At 34.8% G+C, this 14,178-nt stretch overlaps 1 protein-coding gene across 5 annotated transcripts in view; it reads left to right on the forward strand.

The window, feature by feature from the left end:
• The window catches only part of FAP (fibroblast activation protein alpha), a 37,333-nt gene that overhangs the window by 16,972 nt on the left and 6,183 nt on the right, over positions 1 to 14,178 (forward strand). For 3 of the 5 annotated variants that reach the window (XM_083865375.1, XM_083865374.1, XM_083865377.1), the window contains 10 exons: positions 834 to 938; positions 1,024 to 1,094; positions 1,690 to 1,743; positions 2,069 to 2,193; positions 3,407 to 3,454; positions 6,211 to 6,309; positions 7,034 to 7,103; positions 8,289 to 8,483; positions 10,813 to 10,867; positions 13,218 to 13,317. In XM_083865375.1, coding sequence (XP_083721501.1) covers positions 834 to 938; positions 1,024 to 1,094; positions 1,690 to 1,743; positions 2,069 to 2,193; positions 3,407 to 3,454; positions 6,211 to 6,309; positions 7,034 to 7,103; positions 8,289 to 8,483; positions 10,813 to 10,867; positions 13,218 to 13,317 — 922 coding nt within the window. The remainder of the gene's footprint in view (positions 1 to 833; positions 939 to 1,023; positions 1,095 to 1,689; positions 1,744 to 2,068; positions 2,194 to 3,406; positions 3,455 to 6,210; positions 6,310 to 7,033; positions 7,104 to 8,288; positions 8,484 to 10,812; positions 10,868 to 13,217; positions 13,318 to 14,178) is intronic. The other 2 variants (XR_014590571.1, XM_083865376.1) reach the window with 1 other exon arrangement.

The raw sequence follows: 14,178 nt of genomic DNA on the forward strand, positions 1-14,178 counted from the left end.
GAACAATGAGCTTCAATTTTCAGTGCACTATCTCCCTAAAGAGATGTTTTAATGTGAAGATATATATTTATAAGGATTATTTTACTTTGTCCTTTTTTTTTTTCTATTTTCTTTTTTCTTTTTTTTTTTTTTTTCTTTTTGATAGTTCATTTGAGATTCTGATGACAGATTTTTATTAGAGCTAAAGAATTTGCACACATGCATAAATCCCAGCTTTTGTCTTTATCGGCTTTCACGTATTAGGAATCACAGATACAGTCTCCAGGAGAATTTAACTTGTGGTCACAAGTCTTAGTTGAGCTTGAGTTAATATTATTCAAAAGTTGTATTCACTCAGGAATGTTTGACTATGTTTGACGTATTTGCAGGTTGTTCCTATTGTCTTCGTGTTTTGAAAATAAAATTTACAGTCGCAGTAATTCAACCTTGACTTAAAATTTTAGTAAAGTGATTGTTTAATATTCAGTCTGGCACCATTCATGAACATAAGCTTTATTCAGAAGCTTATTTGTTTAAAATAATTTCTGCCTGTTTTTAAATAACTAAAGAAAGGTCATTCAGAATATACAAATTATTCCACTTATAAGTAGAGAGCTCACATCTGGTCTTGAGGTATCTATATTATCAGTTTAAGAAATCTCAAATGACAGAAGTTGTAACGTGATCACAGGGAGATTGAATATCACAGGTACAAACTTGTGCAAAGTAGTTTGTCCCATTTGAACTGATTAAAGTAGTCTGCAGTCTTGTTAGTTTTAGCATGTGTAGTATAATCTGCTAAACAGCTTGGACAGTCTCATGTCTCATCTACTGTTTTTCTTCCATTGTTTCAGTTCTTTGTTTCTGCACCATATTTTACATCAGACAGCAGTTCATACTACAAAATTTTTAGTGACAAAAATGGTTATAAGCATATTCATTACATCAATGGCTCTGTGGTAAGTCAAGCAAAGTGTTCTACATTGATCTACTGTCCTGAAAGAATTCTGCAATATTCAGTAACTTAAATGTCTCACTACACAGGAGAATGCAATCCAAGTTACAAGTGGAGAATGGGAGGCAATATACATTTTCAGAGTAACAAATGATGCAATGTAAGTGTCATGAAGAAAAAGGGTTGTGCGTGTTGTCAGTAAAAGCAACATATAATCATTTGAACACCGTTTGTTGACTCGTCAGATTATAATTAGGTGTAATTTGTTTTTTATCTGAATACATCCACAACAAATTTGTATGCTAAGGCACTGCATAGGTTTGTAAACGTGATTTACTTATGAAAGATTCTTAGGAAATTGCCCTCAATTTTCTATTTTTTTTATCACCCATCTTTGAGAGGCTTATTTAAAAACACTTAATTTAATCATGTGGTTAACCCTCACACAATTTGCAGTTACTTATCTTTTTATGATCTCTCATTCTGCTTACTGTATAGACAGAAACAGCTTACATAATTGGAGGGATTGGCTCATGAGAATTAAGATTCTCATATTTATATGGCTTATGTGTCACCTAATCATAGTCTGAGCAAAGATTTATTAAGATGAAAGGTATATAAGCTTAACTACTCTACCATCACATGCAGAAATCTCAAAAAGTCTAAATTAACTTCCAAGACGGCTTTTCATCTTGATGCTCATTCATAGGTCATCACTTTATGGATTATTTATTAACATATAAATGAATTTGCAGTTTCTATTCAAGCAATGAATTTGAAGGCTATCCAGGAAGAAGGAATATTTACAAGTAAGTGTTATCAACATTATCTTATTGATAGGTTAATAGAAGATGTCTGGATTTGTCAATAAAACAATTTAGTTTCAAGATGTTTAATGTGTAATTTCACAGGCTATTTTAACTAAATCTTAACCTCAGATTCTATCTGACAGTTGAGGAGAAATGATACCTAACATTTAAATATACTCTTGGGAAAAAATTATAAAAAGACCAAGCATTTATTTTTAACGTAACTGTTCTGAAAGTATAGGACCTGCAGTCAAAAATATGAGACAGGCACAGGTAAAGTTAATTTTAGCAAAATAACCATTGTTTTGTTTGATTTTTCTTTTAGAATCAGCATTGGAAGTAAACCTATGAGAAAACAATGCATTACTTGCAATTTAAGAAAAGAGAGATGTCAGTATTATACAGCAAGATTCAGTGAACATTCTAAGTATTATGCCTTGATCTGTTACGGTATGTATGGCATGCGAGCAAACATATAAGCAGTTGTTCTTTAAAATTTACCAGTACTGTAGTTAATACTGGTTATCCCAAATGATTTTTGTATGATTCACAGAAATTTCACAATAACCAGGAAAGATTTCCAGAAAGAGACTTTCCATGTTCAAAAATTTTGTGAAGATGTTTCAGCAAATACAGATATATTCAGGATTTTCTAACTTTTTCAACAAAAAGCTTGGGGTTTTGAGAGTTAAAAACAAATTTGTGAATGTCCTTCATGCCACAAAACAGATTTTAATTCAGTTTATGAGAGCCATGTGTTTTCTTGCAGCAGCCAGAGCAGGATTTAGAAACATATACTGTTTTTCAGTTTATGTCACCAGAGTTAGCTTGAGAAAGAAACTACTTTACTCTGTTTCCCAATTTAAATTATTAAGACCTGTGTCAGCCATAAATGTTGGCTATTTAGTACCTGAGAACATTTTTAATAACTGATCTAAGAAAAATTCAGTTCTAGATATGTGATCATTGAATCTGCTTGCAAGATACAAGTATTAAATGAAGTCTTAGCTCTTTTGTATTAAATTAGGTGATTTCAGTGATCTGATGTTTCATCCACTGCTGTACTCAAAAAAAGTGACATCACAATCTAAAAAAAGAGGAAGAGTATCCAAGGTTTTCCTTTTGTTTACTTCTTGTAAAGTTTACTGTTCTTGTGATTCTGCACCAACTGATCAGCTGAAAAGTTCCTTAGAACTTCTGTTGAGCAGAGAACCAAATGTAGCAAATAACAACACCTTTCAATCATTCTTGAAAAAAATAGTCAGTAAGGTCATCACCATGTGAAAGGCACTCACCTTCACAAATACGATGAGACATGTTCTCAGAAGAATGTTTCACATTGGTAATTCTGCGTTCACCTTACGTAATCACATCTCAGGTATTAACTAGATGTCACTTCATCTCTAGGGAGGAAGCATTAGTAGGTTTAAAGTTGCTTCTATAGTGTTTGCTAAGCAAAGTCTGTATATATGCAAGTCCTTGTACACACAGTACCTTATGTATTGCAGCAGGGGCTAGTGAGTTGTACAGCAGGGGATTCAGATTTCTGCATCAAATTTGAGTTCTTTAACTCCTGACAGTTATCAATTTTAATGTAATACACACTGCATCACCAAATTCCAGCTTCAAACTGTAAACTGACTTTTTATCATTCTTACAACAGGTCCTGGGATTCCCATTTCTACTCTTTTTGAGAACCGTGGTGATAGAGGTACCGCAAGTATCCTTCCCATTTCTGAGCAATTGGTATACTCCTTTACCTCTAATCCAGATCAAGGGCTTCTAATGCAATAGTTAGGATTGTGATCAAGAAGCATTTCATCTTGTTTGGTATTAAAAAACCTAGTGTCTTTCTAGATTTTTTCATTAGTAAAATCCAAACATGAATGAACACACCAAGGCATTTATCTCAATTCCTGAGTCCAGCACTTTTGTAGCATCCTGCTGTTTTTCCTGTTTACACACTGTAGATAAAATGAGCATGGGCTCATTTTGTCTATCAAATTTTGAGTCAAACTTTGTAGAAAACATTATTGTGATTTCCAGAATATTCCTTTTCATATTTGGATGAACACAAGACTTTCTTTTTCATGAGACAACACTACCTTATACAAAAGAAAATAGTGTACTATTTAGAGTTTACAGTTTGACTTATTGTGCTGTACTAATTAGAATTTGGTTCAATGACTTCCTCTTCAGCCATCAGTAGAGATGTCAGTTAGTGAAGTTAGTGTAAGTTAGTGAAGACTGCAACCAAGCCAAGCAGGAACTTTCTAACTATGAAAATATTAATTGTTCTGCAGTGAATCTTCTCTGTCCCTTGTTTTTTTCCTAAAAGTTCTTCGCCATCTTTAAGCCTTCAGTTCCTGGAATGTTATGAAAACTAGCATGGTTCTGTATAAACTTCAGTGATTTGGCATTCCCTTCCTTCCCCAATAATCAATGGAAGTGAGCTGGTAGGTGTAATGGTCCTTACAGTTCAGCCTGCATTGATAACTCACTGTTACCTGAGTGTTGTCTGATCAAAAGACACACAAAAACATAAGGAAGACAAATGCCGCAATATTGTTAAATTAACTTAATCCGTGGTGATTCTGTAGAAGTCAGTGAATTGCAACATCATGTTATTTAGACTCCAGTAGTTGGTACATCTTATTTTATAACCACTTAAAAATTTTTGCAGATGGAAAATATAGGTTAACGTGTCTATTGAAGTTATGGCCTAGAAACTCTGTGTTCTGGTATTTCTTTTACAGGAGGTTTAAATACATTTAATAGATTTAAAGGTTTAAATACAGAGCATACATGGATTTTTTAAATATATTTAATCCATTGTTACAGCTCTCTGTTTTTCCCGATTCACTGTTATCTTTTATATAAAGGACCCTTGTTATCTTATCAAACTATGCATTGTTTGAAATGCATACTGCCAACTGCAGTTATGTGTTTCTTAACCTCTCTGCAGCAAAGAACAATTTTCTCTAATGGATTTTCACCACTGGTTTCATCATGCCTCCCTCTTCTGTGCTGTTATTCTCAGGAATAAAAACAAATTCAGGCTTCTCCTTGACTTCTTCATTACCTTTTTTGAATTAATTTCCCTTCAGTTCCTTGCTTTCATAATCTCTTCTGTGGTGCAAAACTATTTTTAGTAAATCCATTTTTGTTGCAGTTGGCAGCATTTTGAAACTGTATCATCCATAAATTTTAGTAGGAGAGAGTTAAACTGACATAGATCAGCTTGGAAGTTTCTTCCAGGATGCCTACAATTCAGTTGTCGTGATGGGGAAGTTTCAGGAGTTTTGAGGGGAATGATGAAAACTGGTTCAGCTGAGTTTGCATGAGCATCCGAAGGCAGAATGATCTTTCAGCCATAAAAAACCCACTTGAAACTGCAAAACTTGTCAAGAGTACTTTGAAAGAACAAATTCCAGTATTATATTTCTGGCATATCCTAAGCACTACCTAGCTCAATATATGTTGAGAGAAGAATACTTCTTGTACCTTTTTGAACATTTCCAGAAACAAGGAGGACGGAAAGGTAAAGGAAAAAAGAGAAATCTCCTGCAGTTTTAAAAGGTTCTTTATTCTGAAAGTGAAGCTAAAAGTCACAGATTTCCATTACATTTCCAATATTCTTCATCCCTCACTACTCATGGGAAAACACATAAATAAACAAGACCAAATGGATTCATAATACACAGTTCTGCCGTCTGTCCTGTAAGTTAATTAAATTTTACACAGTAATTTTTAAATTATGCAACTGTAAATTTGGTCTAAAACAAGTAAAACAATAAATGTTAATACTTTAGATTTAAAAAGCTAAAAAATAAAAGAGGAAAGGTTTACTAAGTGAACAGTAATAAGGACAGTGAGTTGGTAAGTCTGTTGTCTTTGTAGGAACATATTGTTACACTAGTTGAGTGAAGATTTGCCATAACCCCTTGAGAAATTGAATTTCCTGCATTACCCAGAAACAAGACATTCCCTGAGGACCATGTCCTTGACCACACTGTCCAAAGGTCTCAGAGGTTAAACTGATGTTAGTCTGATAAGCAAGAGAGGAGATACAGGAGAAACAGAACTGTGTTTTGCACAGTGCCACGGATTTTGCATTTCTAGATCCCCCATTTTACAAAACTGGGATGAGGAATCTGCAGGAGAAAGCTGTTTCTTCTTAACATGCGGGACTCTAACACTCAGAGGCAACATGTGAAATGATTTGCATTGCAAAATGTACATCCTATAAAAATCTAACGAGTATTTGTGCACTGCAATACCAGTGCTTTTCTTTCATTTAGCTATGTGATCAAGCCCAATTAGAAGTGTCTGAGTGGATTTCATTACTCTGCTTGTAAAATTCACAGATTTCCTTTCTGTTCTAATAACACAAAATAAAGGAATCTTAATTACTGAAGAGAAATTAGCAATAAATCAGTTAATAATTCAGGCATTTCTTTTACTTAGAGCTCAAAGTATTGGAAGACAATTGGGAATTGCAGTCTGCTTTGCAAGAGATCAGACTGCCAAAAGAAGAAATTAATAAGCTTGAAGTGGATGGTATAAGTAAGAATTGCATGTATTTATTGTACTTTTTATTCTTACCATTTTAATATTTTGCCTTAATTTTGTTATAGTAAATATTGTCTTTCTGTAGAACAAAGTTTTTAGCCTGTCAGATTGGGAAGAAGAGGCCTGGTTCTGCCCTGTTCAATAACAGATAATTTGTCTATGCCTCAAGGTGTCTCTCAGTAAAATAGTAGTTAAAATACATTTGTTTCACAACACAAGTTTTGAAAAAATCTTTAGCACTATTGGTAAAGAGTTTAAATATTGTATAAAAACAATATAATATGGTGGTAATAAAATGGGAAATGTAAACTGCTGTTCATGTGTTACACATTATATTGACATTGCTTGCTCTATTCTTTTCAGTAATGACTTACCAACAGTATCCCACAGTAATAAATCAGCGTAAAGTTTCCAAAACTAATATCTGATTATCTTAAAACAGTTATTCTTTTCTAGGCACCTGGAAAAACTGAGAACCTAGACTTTTGTGAAGTAATAATTTAATGCATAGCTAAATTAAAGTAAATGTGGGTTTCTTCAAAGCTGTTCTTCAACAGCTCAATATAAACAGTTAATTGCATCAGTTCTGTGATTCACAGTTCGTGCTTTGTGTACTATGTGCTGATTCATGTTCATATACTGTTACACCAGACTCTGGATTATGCCTAGAGGAGTCGTTTCAACCATTAAGAATGTTATTTTAATTTGTCTTTTCTAGCTTTGTGGTACAAAATGCTTCTACCTCCACAGTTTGATAGATCCAAGAAGTACCCTCTGCTTATTCAGGTGTATGTAGCTCTTCCTTCCTTTGAATGTTGTTGTTTTGTTAGAAAACATACTTTTTCTAATTTAACAAAGCCTGGGACATTTGCAACATTTTATAAAGCAAAAGAAAAACTACTTAGTTCTGTTTCGTTTGTCATTTTTTTTTTTTCAATATATTTCTGGAATAGAAATTCATCATGGAGATCTATAAGGATTTTAATGTTAATGGTAAGGAGTACTTTTCTCAGAGAAAGAAGGCTACAATCATGTGGGATACTCTTTGTAATTGTAGCTCTGTTGCTGTTTCTGTTTATCATGAGACAGTCTCAAAGTATTGATTTTAGCTTTGTAAAATGAAAAAATATAAGAGCCTGCTTCATTTTTGAAGAAGAAAACTGAGCCATGTGGACTTGCTTGTTAAGAGCATTTGACATAATTTATTGCAGGCAGAAAAGGCAATAAAAATTGCAGTGGTGAAAGGAAGGGGAAAAAAAAAAGATGCAGAAAGGAGGGCTGAATGGGTGTAATAAATTTCATATCATTTTTTATTAACAAATGATGATCCAAAGGTCCAAGAATGCTAAGTATGTTTGAAGTTTAGAGTAGAAGAGTCCTGTCCTTGAGGTCAAATGAGTAATTTGCATTAGGCCATTCTCATGAGGAGTATCTCTGTATTGCTCAGCTATGTGGGGTGTGTTCTGCCCACAGCTCTAAGAGCACGATATTCCCTACTGAAACAAATAAGGTCTGGGGATAGCCAAAAAGTGTGAGGAGTGTATTTCTTTTTCTCATTTTCTTTGGCATTACTGACTGCATGTGGAAATCAAATGCAGAAAAGCACCAAAAAGGGCTGTTACTCCTAAATTTGGAGAGAGCAAAGAATTGAATCTTTGAGAATTGAATCTTTGAGCTCTTCCAAGGATTCCCCTTAGGACAAGCAGCTGATACTGCACCACTTAGTCTGAGCTGAAACTAACTATTTTCCTTAGGAATAAGACCTAAATGATTAAAATGGATTTTAGATAGCAAAATCTCATAACATGAAAATAGTAGTAGAACTGTTTGTCTACTGACCTCTCTGAACCAGACTCACATAGCAAAATACATGTGGAGAAAATGTTTGAGTACCAATAGCTATAGTTCAGTGTCCAATAACCATTTATAAATTTGTAAGTATGAGTTGAAAATGTGTGAATTTTTATCCTCAGGTACGGAGGACCTTGCAGTCAGAATGTAAAGGAAACCTTTAGCATTAGCTGGATAACCTATCTTGCAAGCAAAGAGGGAATTATTGTTGCTCTGGTGGATGGCAGAGGGACAGCTTATCAAGGTGACAAGATTTTGCATGCAGTATATCGAAGACTTGGAGTCTATGAAGTTGAGGACCAAATCTCAGCAGTTAAGTAAGTAGATTATCTCCCTGTATAGCTGTTGCATTTGTATACTAAGAAGTAGTAAGGTAAAAGAAATATTGAATTCTCAGCCTTTCTTTTGAAGACCTGAGGTCTCCAGAATATGAGACAAAAACTTTTATAAAAATAAAATATTAGCATTTGCTTGATGTCAGTGAGGTTTTGTCTGGTATATTAAGTCCATATACCATTAAGTCCACATTTGGACCTCAGCACTTGCATTGCATAAGAGAATCATCAGAGGCTTCAGTCCTAAGACTAAAAAAATATAGTTGTCAATGGCGAGAGGTAAGCCAATTACCATTTTTCTGAAGTTTTTTCCTATAGGGCAAGCCTACCTCAGTGACCATAGAGATAAGCCAGAGATCCATAGGGATTTATCTCACTGATTACCTAAAGGTCAAATGAAAAGTTTGTAGCAAAACTGAACCTGACACAAATGTTCTACAGATCAACGAGTCACAAACTTGCATTCTGTGCTGTTGTAGGAGATTTAAGAACAGCAGAAAGTACCTGAGGTCCCGTGATAAGTGTTCCCCAACAGCTGCTCCTCCGCATGAAAACACGTAAAAGTGTTCCAGGGGAAAATGATTCCCTATGCAGAGATTTTGGGAGGAAGTGAAAGCTGAAGATTGCGAAGAAAGGTGGTCTTGTTAATTTTACTGATGCAGTAGCTCTGCTAAAGTGAGCATTTGAAGAAGTGTTAGTTTGAACCCCACAGAGATGACTGAAAGGCAGGAATTTAGCCTAGCCTTTGGTGTGGAATTTGGCCCATCAGAGTATGGATAGATTTCCAGGTGCCCTGTTTTCTCCAGACTAAGTACCTTGACTAAGGTACTTAGGTATCTTAGCTGGAAATTGGATGTAGCAACCCAGGTTTTCACAGCATTCTTTCTTTGTTTGAGAGCATTGCCTGTACTTAGAAGTGTGTGTGAGGAGGATATCTGTTCCTTCGTCTTTCTGCTTTGTGATAATTCATTTCCTCTTCAATGTTATAAATATAAATGCACCATTATCCCTTTCAGTGATAAATTAAACAGAATAGCTGTAAATCATGTCAAATTTTTCTATTATTCTATTATTTTATTTTCCATCTTGAAACTTTTAGGAGGAGTGACATCAAAATATCACAAGAAAGCTTCTATGTTATTCTGAATCTTCACTCAGACATAGAATATCAGAGGGAACCTAAACTGATCCTGCAGTTGCAAAATCTGCTGAGAATAGGCCATGAAAAAATGACCTCAGACTTCACACTTCCCAGTTTTCTGTCAGCACCTAGACTAAATTTTTGTTCAGTTAAATGTAGTGCATTCCATCTTCCTGATCTAACACATGGATTAAGATGCATGATTTTTATAGAGCCTCTATACTCTAGTGGGAAGTTCCTGGAGGGGCTTTTATTGTAGGTGGAACCCCCAGGATTAAGACAGTAATATAACAAAGCTGAGTAATTTTTTGGCTTTTCTGACTCTGTCCCACCCAGAGAGCATCCCTCATTTTGGATGTTGTCATTTCACTTGTGTTTGTCCTAGTAAATAAGGCTACTATGTGTCCTGGTGTGTATCTGAACCTATTGTGTTTATTTGTCACTCTCAACCCTTTATGGTCTTTTGCCTCATCCTCTTTTCTTTGCTGTTGCTAATACATCTTTAGAAATGCAGTCTGCACACTCTGATGCAGGATATTTGTAGGAGACCTAATATTTATGGTTCTCTTTGACCTATTTGACTCTTGAGAGCATAAGAAGTTTTGCACCTTTTATACATTTCAAGCTTATTACCTACTTGGAGCCTTAATAGATGATTTCTTCATTATTATTTTTTATGAAAGTAGGCACAAGAGCTTTTTACTTTTCAGGCACATAAAACAAAAGCTCATTTCTCCAGCGAAATCCCTGATCTCCTCAGAAGCCGATACTGTTCCTCTTGAGAAATCGAAGTATTAACTCACTCTGACATCAGTATGTTGAGTATCTTGCACAGTGAAGTATGAATGTTAATGGTAATCCAGCACCTTTGGCAATAAAGCAGTGAAAATGATCCTCGTCCACTGGGACAAAAATTATTATGATGAAAGTATTAAATTCATATTTTTTATTCTTTCAGGAAAAATTCTGCCCCTTCCCTTTCAGAACCTCTTGATTGAATAGTTGATGCTCTGAAGAAATCAGGCATGCTGTGTTGATTGTCAGTTTGCTCAAATTGGTGGGATATGTGGGAAAAAAGTGAAAGAAAAACTATTTTTTTCTGATTTGCCATTGTACTAGCCATTTTTTGTAATAATAATGCATTTATTGCTGTGATTTTATTTTCCACAGAAAATTTATAGAAATGGGCTTTATTGATGAGAAACGAATAGCAATATGGGGCTGGGTGAGTGATTGGAATTTTTTACATCTATCTTTAAATAATCCTGTAGTATGATTTTTTTTTATTCTTCCTGGCTCCGTCTTAAATATGTATAAAATTTCTTCTGCAAATGTGTGATGGTATTACCAAAGGGAATGATTCTTGCTGCTACCTATATACATGCAATTGCAACAGTTCAAGCCCCCTAAAATGAATCTTTGGCATCTCAAGAGGGACTTTTGAAAATCTCATGTCTAATACACTGCTTGGACTGGAAGTTAAGACAAATTAAGACATTTTATTTGGCTTTATTTTTAACTTAGGGACTTACTGGCATGTTGTCAAAATTCAAGTATTTTCCTTTCTGATCTGAGATTAAAATAGTGAGAAAAGTCCTATGACTATCTCCCATCATAAAATGTGACCCCTGCATCATCCTGAATCACTGTGTACTTGGCTGGCTTTGCAGTGGTGATCAGGGATGAATCTGAAGGGTTTACAACATTGACAGCTTCACCAAGATGTGGAAAAATTGGACAGTATGGGAGTCATTCCAAATTACTAGCCAGTCTATTTTTCATCTTTGCTTTTTTCATGTATTTGTCTTTGTAATGCTCCCAGAACCTTTAATAGCCAGATGTATTGTCTGATCTTAGACATCACATGAGCAGAATTGCTAAAATCTTTCTATGAAGCTTCTACCAACCAATATTTAAAAAACCAGAATAAAATGGATACCATATGGTGAAATGAAGTGACACAGACACTTAGAAGTGAATAATTCTAAAGTGACATTAGGTAATTTAAGGCCTCAAGAAAATATTTTCTTTTTTAAATCACATAATATTTTATTTCACCACAGTGTTTCCAGAACCAAGCTTGGACACATTGTATTCCAGTAGTGGATAAAATATTAAAAGAAAGGCACTACTGGCAAACCTATTAGTCTTTTTTTCCCATTTAGTTTCAGTTTATTATACCATTTCCTGGTCTGTAAGCTTTGAAAGGAGTTGAAAGGTGTTTCCTTATTTATAGGCTGCAGCTTGGCGAGTGTGCATGAACTCGTGCTCAGACTCATCAAACTCTTCAAGATGGCAAATTCTCTTAAATAACCACTAAAGTAATTTAGGATGTGAACTCTCTCTCTTGGCTTATTACAGTGAATGTATTTATCTCCCCAATCCTCATCCCTTACTTTGTAGCTTTGTGGACTGATTTTTTGAAAGATCAAATGAGCAAATCAGATGAGTTGGAAAAATTCTTCGAATTACTGTTTCTACTACTATATCCCTCACTATCATTTCAAGCTGAAAAATCAAGATGATGGACTAACCTAACTTCTGTACCAAAAAAAAATATTTAGTAATTCTGCTTATTTCCCTTAGTCTTTCATATGCTACTGAAGTAATCTTCAGAATTTTTCATGACACACCATATTTTTATCCCTTCCTCCATTCCAAAGTAAACAGAAACCCATTATTTTGCAAAGACCTCATAGTTTTCCTAACCTCAGTTCCACATCCTGTGGAGAGTCAAACCTAAGGCTTTTTATTGACATTATTTTCCTGTCTCAGCAACTAGCCCCATTCAGTTTCACAGATTTATTCTTATATCCAGGCTTACTTTTTGCTTTACCCTTCTTACAGCCATGAACTTTCTGGGTCCCAGTTTGAGGAGTCAGGTCAGAAAATACTAGGAACAGTGGCAGGCAGCAGGGAGGAATTGCTCCATACTGAAATAGATGAGTATATAAGTACTGATGATTGAATTAGTTCAATATGCTAATCTTTAGGAAAAATTAGGTCTTTTTTAAGGGAGAGAAAAGCCCTCTAATCTCTTCTTGGAGGTGCACCTTGAAAGGGTGCAATGGTGCAAGAGGCAATGAAAACAAGCTGCCAGAAGGAAAGTTTCTATTTGATTTTAGGGAAAAAGGATAAAGACAACATTGCTCACTGTTGAAGCAGATTGAGTGGGGAGGATGTGTACTCTGGATGTGACTGTGATTGGTACCATTTACACCTGAAGTTAGCCCTGTTTTGAGCTATAGGTTGCCTTAGATTACCGTGAAGGATGCTACCAAATTAAATTTCCCTGTGATTGTAAGTGGTAATGAAAGCAGTATCCTGTGATAAACACTGAAGAAGTAGCAAAAAAGAAGTGATTTGATAATATTGTCTAATCTCTCTGACAAGAAATTACATCAGATCCATTTGATATCAATAAATTAATTTCAAAAAAACTCAACCTTTTGTTACTTTGTCCTCCATGCATTCAAAGCCAATTAATTAATTTGGAAGTAATTTATATGAGTTTGATTCAGAAAACAGAATGATACTTCACCAGCAATTTTAAACTGTCTGTGATTTCCTCCTAGTCCTATGGTGGCTATGTAACTTCTTTGGCACTTGGATCTGGCAGTGGAGTATTTAAATGCGGAATGGCTGTGGCTCCTGTTTCTAGCTGGGAATATTACGGTATGGAAACTTGTCATAAATACTGACTTGGAAAGCAAGATGTAGCATTTAATGACTTCTTAAATTAAATCATTGCAGGAGATTGGCAATTTGAAACATAAAGACATTCAAATTACCTAGATTTAAAACTTTTAAGACCTTAAGTTTAATGTTTTTCTTGCTGAAAATAACTGAGTGCAACTGGCAGTTTGGAACTGACTTTGTTACAAAGAAGGTATGTCTGGATAATTCCATATGCACTTCTTTAACAGTAAGTGTATAAAGCCCTCTCAATAAACTGCTATTAAGGAGTGGTCTGCCTAAAAATCCTGTTTAAACATTATCACTGAATTCAGAAACAGTTGAACTGATTTATCTGCCAGTAAAAGAATCATAATACATTTCAACTGCTGACACCACAGATGACCTGTGTCAGGAATCAGTATTTCTGATGACTGCAAAGTTGTTTCCAAAAAGCAGTAGAAAAGAGGACTATTGTGTTCAATATAATTTTTTTTAATTAAATACTTTTCCCGTTAAATGTTTCTCAGCCACACCTCCTGTATTGTTGTGTAACGATTCATACTTTTATTTATGTCTATGGAATTAGGTTCCAAACTGTTGAGAGGAAACAACACTGGGAGTATATTCCCAAGGCCTTCCTGTGTGAATAAAGCAGGCACATACTCATACTTGCCGACCTGTTTAGCTTTTGGCATGGTGTTAAGGAACCTTAGTGTAAAAAAAAAAAATCATGGCATGAATATTTTCAATGAATAAAATGTAGCACTTTGAACACATTTACTTAGCATATGGTCGTTTTCTAAGAAGTCTTGGTTATGAGAAAAATTTTTGGTTAAATGGGAAAGATTCCTTCCCTGA

Source organism: Zosterops lateralis (assembly GCF_965231275.1).
Source record: "Zosterops lateralis genome assembly, chromosome: 7".
In the NCBI taxonomy this organism is placed as follows: domain Eukaryota; kingdom Metazoa; phylum Chordata; class Aves; order Passeriformes; family Zosteropidae; genus Zosterops; species Zosterops lateralis.